Source organism: Malaclemys terrapin, chromosome 6, assembly GCF_027887155.1.
Source record: "Malaclemys terrapin pileata isolate rMalTer1 chromosome 6, rMalTer1.hap1, whole genome shotgun sequence".
Lineage (NCBI taxonomy): Eukaryota > Metazoa > Chordata > Testudines > Emydidae > Malaclemys > Malaclemys terrapin.
This window is the reverse complement of record NC_071510.1, coordinates 9,531,014-9,546,539: the sequence shown is the minus strand read 5'-3', so window position 1 is coordinate 9,546,539 and position 15,526 is coordinate 9,531,014. Positions and strand designations below refer to the sequence as shown.

Genomic DNA, 15,526 nt, shown 5'->3' with positions numbered 1-15,526 from the left:
TGGATTGAAAGTGTGTTGGGGATTAATGATCCTTTATGCATAGAGCCCTGCGTGGATATAACATTTGTATCTGCATCTGAGCTGTGCGCCACAAAAACGGTCCGTGGATATCTGCGGACTTGCAGGGCTTTATTTATGCAGAATCCTTAGCCTTTTAATTTACTGTCTACAGAGGTATTATACGATAATGATGTTTCCAGCAGTCCACAGTTCAACCTATACTAAAACAGAAAGAAGAAAGAATCCTATAAGGATGAACACTTGCCCTCTTGCTTTGCCGCCCTCCCCCTCCCCCCCCCCATCAGGTATGTGGACCAAGGCATCCTCTCCTACTTCAAAGTCTGAGGGAGCTCTCGCCACATCTCCGCAGCATTTGAGAGCAGGCCCCTGCTAACCCCGCTATTACCACTGAAGATTAGGCAGTGACAGAGGCAACACTCTACCCTGCCTTGGTCACTCCAAATCTGTAATGATCTCTGTGAAGATGGACCCCTGTGCCCACGCAGAGCCCAACTGACTGCAGTGGGGCCATCACAGGGCTCCCTGACGGATTGAGGCCTCAGGGAGGACATAGGACAGTTGGACTTTTCCTCCCCCTCTTGTACCTATGCAAAGCTGTAGTAACTCTTGCAGCCCTAGTGTGAGGTTGTGGGAAGAGGGACAGATTCTGGACAAGGAATAGGAGAGTGCAGGAGGTGGGGACCTTATTTACGCAACATTTCTCTCCAGTTCTTGATTTGCATCCCCCAGTCGCTCAGAGGGGTTTTGGTATTACAAAGTAGGCAATCCTCTGTTTAATTTACTGCAGGTCCAGTATCCATGACCTGTAGTGCAGCAGAAATTATATGAGAGAGAGAATCAAGAGGTTTACCAAGGTAGTCTGAAAATAATACAATTGGCACGAGGCAGAGCCAACACAGCTACAGTATTTTTGCATCATTCAATAAGTTTAACATCCTAAAACACTGTCATGTTACTGATAAAAGGCACTGGAGGGTGCTCCTGTCATCTAATGTTAGCTTTCCTAGCCACAATTTTTTTGCAGTGAATACTCTCTCTCTCTCTCTCTCCTTGTTAATACAAGCCATAGCAGAAAATGATATGAAAAGTATCGTAACGAACCTGCTTGTATCATGATCTGTGGAACTGGGGACAAGAGGGCCAGTTTTCCTGGAGGGACTGTTATTGACAGGACACCAGTGGAACAGGGAACCTGGGGAATTAGGCTGGCAGCAACTCAGCCACATGGACAGGGCAGTCCACAGGTGGGATGGCCACCTGTCCAGGTTGTCCTGGGATCATCCTGTTTGAGGTAGCTGTCCTGGGACCTCTGAATGGGTGCTCAGTGCACATGGCCAGCAGTCCAGCTCAGGATCATCCCAGATGTCCCATTGGTTTGTATCTCAGAGGTGGCAAATCACATCACAGGGCTTAATAAAGTTACACTTGTTCTAGTTAACCTACATTCAGCTACCTCTTTGTGAATGAAACACGGCTGGCTCCTTACTGGGTACTGCACTAACCCCCCCAGGCAACATCCAGTTAGCAGAGAGCTCCATAACGGCTCCAGGCTGGGAAAGGGGAGTTAGGGGGATTTGGCACCAGAGAGAGTGGGAGCAGCAGTAACAAAACCAGGCAGTTTAGGAGCTGGGACTGAAGGGCTGAGAACCAACCTGGGATGCAGCCCTTTGCTGGCAAGGGGGCCCCTGGTAGCTGCAGCTGGTGGATAACCTAGTAGCCTACAAATAAAGAGCTGTGTGGATGGGCCCGAATGAGGCTACCGATGTGGGATAAAAGGACTGGATTCTGTCCAGGGGAGCTGCAGGTTGATGCATGATTGCCTCCAGGGCAAGGGGTGGCCTGGATTGAGCATCCCTCGCACTGGGCTGGCAGACCCCCACCTTCATCCGACTGGACTGGAGTGCTCTTAGGGGCTGGGGCCTGTTATGGGTTGTATCATTTTTTGTTGGTAACCCAAAGCAGTGGTGCCTGGGGAAGTTGCAGTATTTATTTCCAGCAGCCCTAGAAAAGCCTCCTTTGTTAAACATCGGCTTCTGGGAAGTGAGTATGGGCACCCACTGAGGGCCAGAGCCTGAAAGGCCTAGCAGTTGGAGTACCTACAATGGCATGTGCTTCATAGGGTTGCCATCCCTCTAGGATTGTCATGGAATCTCCAGGAATTAAAGATTAATATGTAACTAAAGATTATGTCATGTGATGAAACCTTCAGGAATATGTCCCAAAAAAATAGACAACTCCAGTGCCTCAGAGCGCACGGTGAACTCAGCATGCTACCAGACATCTAGGGGAGTACCACAACTGATCTTCAATAAGGTCAGTTACAGTATTACCAGTAATAATTAATGGCTATGGAGACCATTGTACTCAGGGCCGGCTCTAGGCACCAGCAAACCAAGCACGTGCTTGGGGCAGCACATTTTCAAGGGCAGCATTCTGGCCTTTTTTTTTTTTGTGCTTCCGGCAGCAAACGCCTAGAGCCTGGCAGCAGCAGCGCGTTGTGCGCGGGGGGCGCCCTGTAGGCGCTGCGGTTCGTGCCACGGGGAAGCAGCGCCCACGCCTTGTGGCTGGGCCGGGCAGGCTTCGAGCGGGGGACACTCAGGCTGGGGGACACCCCACGGGGCACACGGAGCCGCCTGCAGGTGCCGCAGGGCGGTTGCCCCCAGTGCTGCAGCCGGGGCTGGGTGAAGCGGCCCGAGTACCCCAGGGACTGTGGCATGGCGGCCAGCAGCAGCGGGGCCATAGAGGGCGGGGCGCTGTCGTGCGGGGCCTGCGTCCCGCTCTCCGGGGCTCCGCTGCCTCTGGGGCTACCCTGCCCCGGCTCCTCAGCCCCCTGCCGGAGCGGTCCCCCGGCTCTGCCCTCCCAGATCCCGGCTGGTCCTGGAGGCGGGAGCCCTGGCTGGAGGGACCCTGGGCTGAGGCGCGGCCCAGGAGCCCCGCTGCTTTCCCTGACCTTGCCAGCATTGGACCGGCTGGAGGTGAAGGGGGAGCGGGCAGAGTCATCACTGGTGGGGGGAGCCCAGGGCTGGGGCGGCAGGGGGTGTGGGTGTGGGTGGGGGGAAGAGAGAGCCCAGGGCTGGGGTGGCAGGGGGTGCAGGTGGGAGGGGGAAGAGAGAACCCAGGGCTGGGGCAGGGGGCAGCCAAACATTTTTTTGCTTGGGGCGGCCAAAAACCTAGAGCCGGCCCTGATTGTACTAGCCAAATACAATATTATAAAAGTGATTTGAACATATATTTCATTTACGCTATGGGGCTCTGAGAGTTTTGCCTGAGTAAAGAGCATAGGACTAGCCAGTTGTCAGCATGTACTGCATCTAATATGGAGCTACTTCACGTTCCTTTGTATAACTAACTCTTCCTTTGCATTAAGTGTATTTATACTGAAACTGAGAACTAACTAACTACTGGGATGTGAAAATTCAGGCCAAGATTTTTAAAAGCAACTAGCAATGTTTGGCTGCCTCATTTATGCTGTGCCCAACTTAAATCACCTTAACAGGGGCCTGAACTTTAAAGGACAGCTGCTCAGCACTGTCTAAGAATCAGGCCCCTGCAAGGTATCTAAAGTTGGGCGACCAAATCACTAGTCACTTTTGAAAGTCTTGTCCCTAGGGTACAGTCACTGTGAATTACCGCTGTAATGAATGTACTCTGTGTGAATTTACTAAAACATACCAAGCAACAAGTACTACTTGTTATAAACACCAAAGAAAAATATTAGAGCAAGCACATGCAATGGGGGGGCGGGGAGGGAAGTGATCATCTTGTAATACATTTTTCGGTTTCTTTCCTAGTTAAAACTGCCAGGTAAACAGTGAGCAATTGTTTATGACAAAGGAACTATCCATATCCGAACAGAGCACTGGTCTGTCACATCCAGTATTCCCCCTCTGGTAGTCGATTATACGTGATGCTTCAGAGGAAAGGGAAGGGAAGGATAATGCAAGTCCATTTGTGCCTTACTACACCACGTAGAAAGGAGATGTTGGGATTATTCCTTCTTACCCTCAGTGTAGAATCGATCCTGTAACTCCTTGCACAGGGTTGTATTCCAGTACAAGGAAGGCATGGGCACAAGTGAAGTTAAGCACTAGGCGTATTCTGTGCCAACAGGAGGAAAGTATAGACTAGCGCTGTGGGAATAAGATTTTTTGGTTCAGGACAACCCAAAACCAAACCGTTTCCTTTGATCAAAAATTTTGAAAATTAAAAAATATATTAGTAGGGAATCGTGTTTCAATTGTGAGCATTGATGTATTTTTAATTTTTTAAAATAAAATCAAAAGAAATTTCAAAATGAAAAGTTGCTTCCAACTGAAAAATTCAAGTGTTTTGTTTTGTTTTAGGAATGTTGAAACAAAAACATTGATTTCCCCCCTCCCCAAGATATTATCATTTTTTAAACCAAAACAATATGACAAAATCATCATGAATTCACAAAACATTTTAGTCAACCTGAACCTACATTTTCCACTGAAAAAAGTTTTGCTCAGCTCTAGTCTAGAGCCCTTTGTGTGCGCTTTCCCTTACTCACAAGAGCATAAACAGTAGTGAAAGTCTCAGGATGTATCAAAGTCCCAGATAGAAGGGAGAGTCTGGATTCAAACATTAACTCACAAATCACACCAGTTCCTTTAGAATCTGGCCATGATGTTTTTTTTAAAATCAGACGTTTTTGGAATTTTATTAAAATAGTGTGTGTTAGTGTTTGATAAATCAAATATAATTTTTAAATTGAGTCAAGCATCAAAAATTTCAGAAGTACAATCCAAGGAAGCCAGGTGCGTTTACTGACTCTGTAGAGTGACATCTTGATTCGGACATAAAGAAAAAGCAACTCCCATTGTTGGCAGGGCCGGCTCCATGCACCAGCCTGGCAAGCAGGTGCTTGCGGCGGCCGCTCCGGAGAGGGGCGGCACGTCCAGGTATTCGGCGGCAATTCGGCGGACGGTCCCTCGCTTCCACTGGGAGCAAAGGACCTCTTGCCGAATTGCCGCCGCAGATCGCAATTGCGATCGCGGCTTTTTTTTTTTTTTGGCTGCTTGGGGTGGCCAAAACCCTGGAGCCGACCCTGATTGTGGGGGTTAACATGGGTGGAAGAGTGAGATAGAGACCTGATCCAAAGTCCATTGAAGCTAACAGGCTCCCATTGCGCTGTGAATCAGGCCCATAATCACAGAAGTGTAGGACTAGAAGGGACCTCAATAGGTCATCTAGTCCAGTCCCCTGCACTCAAGGCATGTAGCTCTGAACCCTTGGCTCATTTGGTTACAAGTTAAGATGGATTTGATGGTCTTATCGTGTCCTGTCCTCATTTGTGCATGTCAAAAACCCACCTGGACAGAACTGCCAATCTGCTCAAGAGGTGTTGTAGAACTGGGGGGGAGGGATAGCTCAGTGGTTTGAGCATTGGCCTGCTAAACCCAGGGTTGTGAGTTCAATCCTTGAGGGGGCCACTTGGGGATCTGGGGCAAAATCAAGTACTTGGTCCTGCTAGTGAAGGCAGGGGGCTGGACTCGATGACCTTTCAAGGTCCCTTCCAGTTCTAGGAGATGGGATATCTCCATTAATTTTATTTTATTTTTTTTATTTTTTTTTAACTGCACTGCCAGTGTGTTGCACTTATTGAGGTGAATTAGCACTGCTCTGTAGGGTGACCAGACAACAAGTGTGAACAATCGGGACGGGGGGGGGGGGAGTAATAGGAGCCTATATAAGAAAAAGACCCGAATATCGGGACTGTGCCTATAAAATCGGGACATCTGGTCACCCTACTGCTCTGTGAGGAAGGATGTACAGCACCTGCCTGCACTCTGCCTGACCCACACCAATATTCTTAGAGCCTCAATTTTCATTAGCTTCAATAAACTTGGTAAACATAGGAGTCAAAATCCACAACCCTGGCTCAGTCCTGAATGGTACAGCTAACGTAAGCCTGGCTAACAAACCAGGGTATACTCCTACAAGAACATCACCCTGCAGTTGACTTAGCAAAACTTCCTGCTTGTTTCATTGTTTAAACTATGATTTACACAGCTTAGAAAATAAACATACGCAAAATAAATCTTTAGTTGCAGCCACACAGGAAGGAATGGAGCTACTTGTCCTTACTCAAAGCATATATGCAGTGGACAAAAGCCAAATAAGAGCTCTATGCTAATACAACTCAATTCTGAGAAACTGACATGATTACAACCTAAAACATTGCCCAAAATCCATAATGTAGCCTGGACTCTGGCACTAAGATTGCCCCCCCGCAAAAATACCCAACAAGACCTTGTCCATGCAGTAGGGGTGGGATAATCATCTTTACCCAATTCCAAATATCAGACCTCAGTATCTATCAGCGAAGAGAATTATTATCGGTATTGTGGCAGTTTAGGATGTCATTCTTATTCAACAAAGCACTTAAGCATATGCTTACGTCCATCTCTATTCAGCAAAGCATTAAAATTAAGCGTGTGCTTTGCTGAACAGAGATAGATGTAAGCATATACTTGTGTGTTTTCCTGAATCGGGGCTTCTAATAGAACCCAGAGACCCTAACTGGGTTCATAGCCCCATTGTGCTAGGGGCTGTACACAGAGAGAGATAGTCCACACCCTCAAAAGATTACAGTCTAAATACACAAGACAGACAAAAAGTGGAGGGAAGAGATGACGTGAAGTGGGAATAGAACTCCGGTCTCTTAAGTTCCAGTCTAGCATGCTATCTACGTCATCTCTCTAAGCAAATTAATCTGGTTACGGCAATGGAGCAGGAGGGAACATGCGTGCTAAGGTGAAGGACGGGGGTAGGTGGAAGATGAGTGCTAGGAGTTGGGGTGCAGGAAGCAGGCTGGGCAGGTGAGGGGATTGTGGGAGGAACTGGACCATACTTCATATTGGCTTTCACCTCATGGCAGTGGCCATCATCAATCCTTGTTTTTTCAGATGACTTTTGTGTGAATATGGACCTGAGCGAATTGCTGGGTTTGTGTACAGATCAGATCCAAGCAGGGGATTCGTCCCAGCTCTGTTTTCTGAGCTCAGCAGTAGGGTTTGACATTACTCTTGTAAACAGGTGATTAATTCCACTTCTTGCTGAACTGGTTGTCTCTTGCAGGAGTGCTTCAGCCGATACTGAACGGGTTGGAATCTAGTCAGTTTTTTTTTTTAAAAAGTGGGTTACAGGGCGTTGCTGAACGTAAGGGTCTGTCACACAACAGGGGAAACTGACAGCGCAGGAAAATCAGTGAAACTAACGGTACAGAGTGCTGTCAAATGTGGAAAGAGAACTGAAAAACAGAAATATTTTTCTTTCAGTTGCTGTTATCTTGAACACTACACTACATCATACACACTGCCTCTCAAAATGAACAACATTATATGCTTAAAGTGCTCTGCTGCCCACCCTGAAGTCTGACACCAGGGTCCTTGGACTTGGGTTAAAACCACAGCATGTCAAAAATGGAGAAAGAAGTGTGATTATTTTTTAAAAAGCATCAAGACTGCAGTCAATGGGCCTAATCTTCCATCCATTGGTGCCACTGATTTCAGATGGAGCAGGATGTATGGAATTTCTGCCCCAGATTCTATGGGAACTTGGGGAAAGGCTGCAGGACTTTTAAAAAACAAATTAACTCAAAAACATATTTAAAAACATTACCATATGCTTTATAAAGAGCTATTTGTCTCTTAAGACCTTGATCTGGCAAAAACTTAAGCACATGAGTAGCTTTATGGATGTGATAGTTCCACTGAGTTCAAAGTTATTCTCTCACATAAGAGGAACACTAAAAAGAAAAAGAACAGGAGTACTTGTGGCACCTTAGAGACTAACAAATTTATTAGAGCATAAGCTTTCGTGGGCTACAGCCCACTTCTTCGGATGCATGGGCTGTAGTCCACGAAAGCTTATGCTCTAATAAATTTGTTAGTCTCTAAGGTGCCACAAAAAGAAGAACAGGAGTACTTGTGGCACCTTAGAGACTAACAAATTTATTAGAGCATAAGCTTTCGTGGACTACAGCCCACACAAGTACTCCTGTTCTTTTTGCGGATACAGACTAACACGGCTGCTACTCTAAAAAGAAAAAGTTATTTCCAATATGAATTAATAAGAAGCAGTTCAATTTTACTGCTTTTGTTCTGTGCTTGTACAGCACCCGCGTAACGTCCGTGATTGCAGCTCTTGATCTGTGCCTAATAAATAATATCCTTTTTGTTGTATCCCATTCCCTACCCTTTATCTATTTGGACCCCAATCCAGCAAACCACTTAAGCATGTGCGTACTCCCATTGAAGTTCAGTTTTTACAAATAGAGGGTCATGAACCTTTTTTTCAAAAATTAAATCTCATTTTATGTTGAAAACAATAGGAACGCTACAGGCCATCACAGACCTTAAATCCACATTAGAGCTTTTTTCTGTGGAATTGTACTTATCTTCTCTGGTGCTAGTGACCTTAGTGTTATCTTTTGAGCATGCTGCCAACCAGGAATCTAGGTCCAGCTGCAGCATAAAGCATGAAGCAATAGTAATACATTTCTCAATATCAACAAAACAACAGAGGCTGGTGATGCTTCTGGCGGGAAATACTCTATGTTAAATAAAGTAGGTTCTGAGGACTGAGGGGCCGGGGCTCTGAACTGCCAGGCCCCTAGGGGCTGGGCTCAGCCCTGGCACAGATTAAGCCCTGTATGACAGATACCCTGCTGAAGCCCTTTGCATCAAAGCCGGTATCAAGTTAAACAGGCTTTTCTGTTTGTTTTTTAAAGGAAGATTGGTTTTTGTTTAGATCTTAAAAAGAATTATTGCAATGGCAGGTATTTAGCAGACACGCCCCCACCTGACTTACTACGTGTCCTACGATAAGCCCTGATCCTCCAGTGGGCTAGTGTTAATATAGTGGAAATCCACAGCTGTACAGGCTCTGATGTGGGAGCCTGGGCCGTAGACACACGGTTTGTTTATGTTAGAACACATGTCATACGGGGCATTTGTTTCTCATGGAAGGTTGGGAGTTCCTGGGCCTCCTCCCTACCCCAGTCCTAAAATGCTAAGTATTTTTGTTGTCCTGCTTGCGAATGAAAAGGGATGGACCTAGCTCTCCTGAGGGCCTAAATATTGCTCCAAGCACTAGCCAGAGGCTGACGTATAACACCTACATCAAATTAGCTGTCTTAGCTTAAATTCCCAATGCTATTGCCAGACACTATAGGAGCTGAAAATGCTCTTAATGCAACGGAGCAGGGGCTAGGCTCGAACATTCAGATTCTGGGAGGACAGAGTTGCAGGGGTGGGTGTGAATGTCACTTCCCTGACCTCCCCGCACAGCTCCCGAATACTTAGGGTCAGATCCTCAGCTGGTGTAGCTCCGCTGATGTCAGGGAAGCGATGCCAGTTTATACCAGCTGCGGATCCAGCCCAGAGACTCTACACGGGTGGAGGGAATGGCACCCTCAGTCCGCTGAGCGTGGGCACAGCAGTGTCTGTTTCAGTAGGACAGTACAGTTCACACCGTGCGTGGCACAGAGAAGTATCCGGGTGTTACAGCAGCAGAGCCAGCCCTAGCACCTCCATCCCAGGGAAGGCACAGCAATGCCTCTTGGGGTCTTGAACAGCCAAAGACTTCTGCCCTCTGCTGGCTGGCTGTTTGCTCCCACTCTCTCCTTCCCCTTCCCCCAGTCTCTTCATCTCAGCTTGACTTCACTCCTGCCTCTCTTACCTTCTTCTCCTCTCCTCTGTCCCCTCACCCCGCTTCCCTTCCCATTTAACTGATCTCCTCCGAACTAACCCCCACCCCCCAAAATTGTGGCATTAATATAGCTTACACGATTTGTCTATCCCTTCCCCACCCGGGCCGTCTGGTTGAATTTGATTGTAAACTTTCCAGGCAGGTACCATCTACTATTGTGCAGCGCCTGGCACAATGGGGCCCCATTCTGCCTCAGGCACTGCCATAACAAACATAATTACTATTTATTATTATTAACACCATGCTTGGAATCCGAGTCTCCTACACTCCAAGTGCTACCAACAGAGCAACGTAACTGAAATCTTTTCCACCCAAGGAGTACAGAGGCGGGGGGAATCATTTGATAAAGAAATAAAATGTCAGCTTTAGGAAGTTGCCAGATGTCCCAACGTCTGGCTATAGACTAAAACAGATGGAAATAGATGCTGTATAAAAAGACTACTACTTTGCACATGCACAGTGCCTTTCTTCCAAGGATTTCGATGTGCTTTACAAACCAGCTACCTTGAACCTCACAGCAGCTAATCACTGTCACCATATGACAAATGAAGAAACGGAGGCACACGAAAGCTAAGTGACTTGTCCAAGGTGACACCTGAAGTCTGATAGGAGCCAGTGACACATGAAGTCTGACAGGAGCCGGGGGGAGGCGGGGGCAGAATCCTGGCCCTATGAAAGTCAATGGGAACCTGATTTAATTCACCAGGGCTGATATTTCATCCATCTCTCCCAGCTCTCAGGCCTGTGTTTTAAGCACAGGACCATCCTTCCTCCCCTAATATTTACACTTCCTAACAACATTTCCGTAAGATGTATCTCCCTGAATGACAGATGACACAACAGCAACACTCGGAATTTTTCGTGCTTGCGACTTTTTGTTGTTGCTGCTGCGTGGAAATGGCTTGTGACAAAAACAGGTGACTTTCCCAAGTCTCCTGCTTTCCACAGATTATAATAAAACTATTTTTTTAAAATAACAACCCACAACAACCCGGCACAAATCAGCACAAAGCACAAGGCAGAGCTTCCCCTTTCTGCAGCCTGGGGATTAATTTACTCCAGTGACCTGTGTCAGATTTGCTCAGTTAAGAAAGCAAAGACACCAGGGTCAGAAAGCAGCCGCATAACTTAACAAGCAAGCCAAATTCCTGTATTTTTTTTAAAGCGATCCCACTACTTTAGTATATCTATCTATCTATATTCCTGGCCATTGCTCCTTTGTTTGGAAAGAGATCTGCCTCACATGGCTGAGAAGAGGAAAGTGAGTAAGACAAAGCCCGCTCCAGTCATGTCTTGCCAGTGTGGCTGCAAACGGGGGAAGAAACCCCCCCCACCAAACCTTTCTACACGTTCCGCCTCCATTGGAGAAATGCAAATGCCAGCCCTGGATTCCCCGCAATAGCTGAGAAAGGCAAGATGCTCCACCGCCCAGTCAAGCTAGAGAAGCCACGTTATCCTGTGGTCCCCCGCCCCCCATCCCCCTTCGCCTCCAGGCTCGCTCTGCTCCTGCGAGCTCTCACTTACATGCGGCCCTCCGACGCCCTGCTGCCGGCGAGGATGCACGTTCGAGCCCATGCTGCCGAGCCTGGCTCGGTGCCCCCGTCCCGACTCACTGAGCAGAGCCGCTGGTTGCTCTCCGGCTTCAGCTGCCACCTGAATTCCATCCTGAACCCGAAGCCCCGCCCCTCTGCCAGCCAGGCTGGGGCTATGAGTCATTCACAGATTCCTGCTGGACAGTCTCTTCTTCCCCCTTCCAATTCTGGGGAGGGGAAAAAAAAAAAAAAAAAAAAAACAGGCTGATTTTACTTTTCCACTGAAATCATTGCAGCTTCTTCAGCTGCCAAGGAGCAACTCATGCCAGGCTGCCTTTTCCGGAGAGCTGGCTGGCTGAGAACGCCTGGTTTGTACATTAAATAAATTAATTAATGGAGATAGCCTATCTCCTAGAACTGGAAGGGACCTTGAAAGGTCATTGAGTCCAGCCCCCTGCCTTCACTAGCAGGACCAAGTACTGTTTTTGCCCCAGATCCCTAAGTGGCCCCCTCAAGGATTGAGCTCACAACTCTGGGTTTAGCAGGCCAATGCTCAAACCACTGAGCTATCCCTTCCCCCCTTTCTCAGCCCTATCTGCCACTTCCAGGCCAATGCTTGTCGTTGGCATGTTGAATCTTCAGCAGTTGTTACACATGTTTCTAATCGTCTAAAAACCTAGAGAAAACAATACTCTGCTGGGCATCAGGACACCATAATAATACCTAGTTCTTACAGAGCACTTTTTATCCAGAGATCTCAAAGCACTTTTCATTGTCCCCATTTTACAGATGGGTAACTGAGGCTCAGGGAGGTGAGGCTCAACATAAGAGCATAAAAATGGCCCTACTGGGTCAGACCAAGGATCCATCTAGCCCAGAGTCCTGTCTTCCGACAGTGGCCAGTGCCAGGTGCCCCAGAGGGAATGAACAGAACAGGGAATCATCAAGTGATCCAAGGTCACACAGTAGCTTAGTAACAGAACCCAGGTTTCCCAAGTCCCAATCCAGTGCACTATCCACTAGGCAACAGTGCCTCCCTTTGAGGCAAGGCTGTCCCAGGAGAGGACAATGAAATCTGAAACGCCCCATTTTCAAAAATGGAGGATGTGTGTGGGGGGGTCTGCAGACAACACTCCATGTGTAGGTACACGCCCACATTTGTGCATTCAGAGCCAGTACCAGGATGCGCCAATCAGGCAACTGCAGACACAGCAAAGGGACACCTAGATGTTTAACTGGCCATTTGAATGCATAGCTACCCCGTGTGCACACAGCTATAGGGTGACCATATTTCCTAAAGAGAAAAGGGGACACCAGAAGGGGCTGGCCCAAGCCTGCCCTGTGGCTGGCCTGAGTCCCCCACCCTCCACGCAAGGCTGGAACTCTGCCTGCCCCCCACAAGAGGCTGTCACTGGAGCCCTGCCACCCCCTCCACCCTGCACTCCACTTTTTTTGACAAAAGTGGGCAGTTGTCCCATTTGCTCTTGCCAACTGATCAAGTCAGCAAGAGCAAACGGGACAAATGTCCACTTTTGCCAAAAAAGCCGGGACAGAGCTTAAAAAAGGGACTGTCCAGGCCAAAACGGGACATAGGGTCACCCTAAGCTACAGCTACTGAGTGTGCAGCTGTGATCTTGCATTTGTGCAAACGTTTTCAATGAATGCAGAGACCAGCTCATTGGTCAGGGTGCGACAGGAAAAGCTGAAGGAGTTGTGAAGGAAAATCCATGATGTTTTTGACCACATGCACCTGGGGGAAATGTTTATGAGACATGCCCAGCATTGTTAGCAGTTCAGCTCCACCGCTGTTTTCATACCGCTGATTAGAGCTGCTCTAGACAGGGCACTATGTTCAGAATGATAGAGGCACCCTGGCTCCCAACTCCCATAGTAGCAGACAGGACTGTGAGATCATAGCACACGGCGCTAGTCTTGCTTCCTCTTTCCATCATCAAAAGGAACTCGAATCGCCATTGATCAGGATGCTAAAGGGTATTTTTGGTATAATTGTCTGAGCTGTTTCCTCTTCCTAAGAGCTTCTAAGCTGGACAGCCCTGAGATGCTATATGTGCTCTAATGCTTCTTGACTGTGTGGATTGACAATCATTTTGATAAGTCTGGGCTCAGACCCATTCCCAATCCCATGCCTTGCTATGGTCCATTTGTGCTACTCAGAGCTTTGTGCAAAGGAGCAGGGTTTGGATCTGTGCGCTGACAGGAGACCATTAGACAACAGTAATTATTGTTGTGGACTAGAGAGAGCTTTGAACTGGAATTGGATTGGCTGTTCTAGGGCCTTTTGAGCCAGTCCAAGTCTAATGGAATAGTTTGCTGGGGCTTTATTACTTCTGTCTCTGGGTTATTTTTATGATTATTAATCACATGGACTTTTTGTTCTGTGTTTGTACTGCATATAGTACAGGTCCATGATTACAGCTCCTAGACGCTACAATATAGGTCTTCTTCTTTCTTGCCACTGACCCAGTCAGCGTCAGTGACTTTTATAGCCTTCTTCCAAAACTCATGCTCATATGCCAGGCTGTTGTGCACATTGGATATCCAGTCCATGTACCAAGTCTTTGGTGCCCCCCTGCTCATCTTCTGTTGAGTCATTGCAAGAACCATCCTACTAATAGAACCCTCCAGTCTCCACTGGATATGCTCATACCAACATAACCTAGCCTCACTCAACTTGTCTTCAACTGGAGCAACCCAGGTTAGGCCCCTTACAACCTGATTCCATTTCCTGTCGCGGAACGTTCAACCATCTGATCATCTCGACATCTTCATTGCTGTAGTGCAGAGCACACCGATTTCCTTTCTTGTGGCAAATAAGAAATAACTTGTACTTATGTGAATGACATGTGTCCTTCCAGCTGTTATCTTGGCAAGCCCTTGTGGCATAGGCTAATAAATAGGAAATCACCTTCTCTCACTATGCACTTGAGTGAGAGTTGGGAACTTGTTGATTATTTTTTAATCTTCTTCCTTTGAGGTATCAATATACCAGGCCAGGCAGGATCCCAGATTTACTAGTCATGTGATCTGCTCCAATGTCACAAACCCTGTTTCCCTTCTCTCGAAGGATCTGGATTCATAAGAAGTGCTAGAGAGAAACTTTAACTTTGTTCACTTGTTTTTAATGGTCTTAATAAAACATAGACAGAATTATTCATAATATAAGAACAAATACATATCAAGAAAAGGTCAGTAGTGCAATGAATACTACATACAATGCACCATTTAAATCCTAAAGCCCTTACAAAAAAGGGGCTTAAGTGCACATGAATGGGCTCTCTGCCCAGTGAATTTCATCCCATATGAATAGTACTTACTAATCCACACCTAATTATGTAGATTAAGACGGCAGACCATAATATACTGTGTACATTAAAACTGTATTTTGCTCAGCATCCTTAAATATGTTCCTCAAAAACCAACAACAAACCAACAGGCAATGGGGATCTCTTGCCAACACTCAGTGAAATCCTGCCCCTATTGAAGTCAATGGCAAAACTCCCCTTTATTTCAATGGGGCCCCAAGACTTCTTTCACCTATGAGCGAAAGCTAGTTTGGCCCAGAGTAGAACAGCCATTGTAAAACTGCACCTAGCTGCCAGGATCTCCGGCATAAAGAGAGAAAGTTTTTGATTTGTAGGACGATGATTTGGAGGCAGGGGTGCTGGAACAGTTTGTAGAGTGGGGGTGCTGAGAGCCACTGAATCAAACTGTAAACCCTGGATATAATGGAAACCACTTCTTGCCAGGGGGTGCCGTGGCACCCCCAGTACCCCTAGTTCCAGCACCTATGTTTGCGGGAGGTTTAGTGGTTCTCAGTTTATTCTATACCACAACCCCCTTTTCTATCTGGATCTAGCCAGGATTGCCCTCCCATTTAGCAATATGGGAAGGGCAAGGGCTTCATGACCCCCTGTCACCTGTCTGCAACTCTCCTAGAGGTCACCACCTCCAAGTACAGGACCCCTGTTTTTTCCCCCTCCCATCACATATACATACGCCCATGTGTGTATTTTGAGGTTTATGTAATTTAAAAAGTTTTTGTGTGTGTGTAATAGACTTACAGCTGCATTTGAACCCAGACTCATTACAAACAATCTATTAAAAAGTGTGGGTTTTTGGTAAAAAGTGTCCATTACGGTTCGACCACGAGGATGATTTAATCTATCTAGTAACTTCAGGACTCCTGAAGCCCAGGTTTTCCAGCAGAGCATTACAGG

At 47.0% G+C, this 15,526-nt stretch overlaps 1 protein-coding gene across 3 annotated transcripts in view; it reads right to left on the bottom strand.

The window, feature by feature from the left end:
• The window catches only part of GNE (glucosamine (UDP-N-acetyl)-2-epimerase/N-acetylmannosamine kinase), a 75,226-nt gene extending 63,821 nt beyond the window's left edge, over window positions 1–11,405 (bottom strand). For 2 of the 3 annotated variants that reach the window (XM_054031925.1, XM_054031922.1), the window contains exon 1: window positions 11,281–11,405. Coding sequence is in view for 1 of the 3 variants with exons in the window: in XM_054031922.1 (XP_053887897.1) it covers window positions 11,281–11,331 (51 nt within the window). In the remaining 2 variants the exon portion in view is untranslated. Of the gene's footprint in view, window positions 1–11,095; window positions 11,162–11,280 lie in introns of those variants that run through there. The other variant, XM_054031923.1, reaches the window with a different exon arrangement.
• Window positions 11,406–15,526: the final 4,121 nt, after the last annotated feature.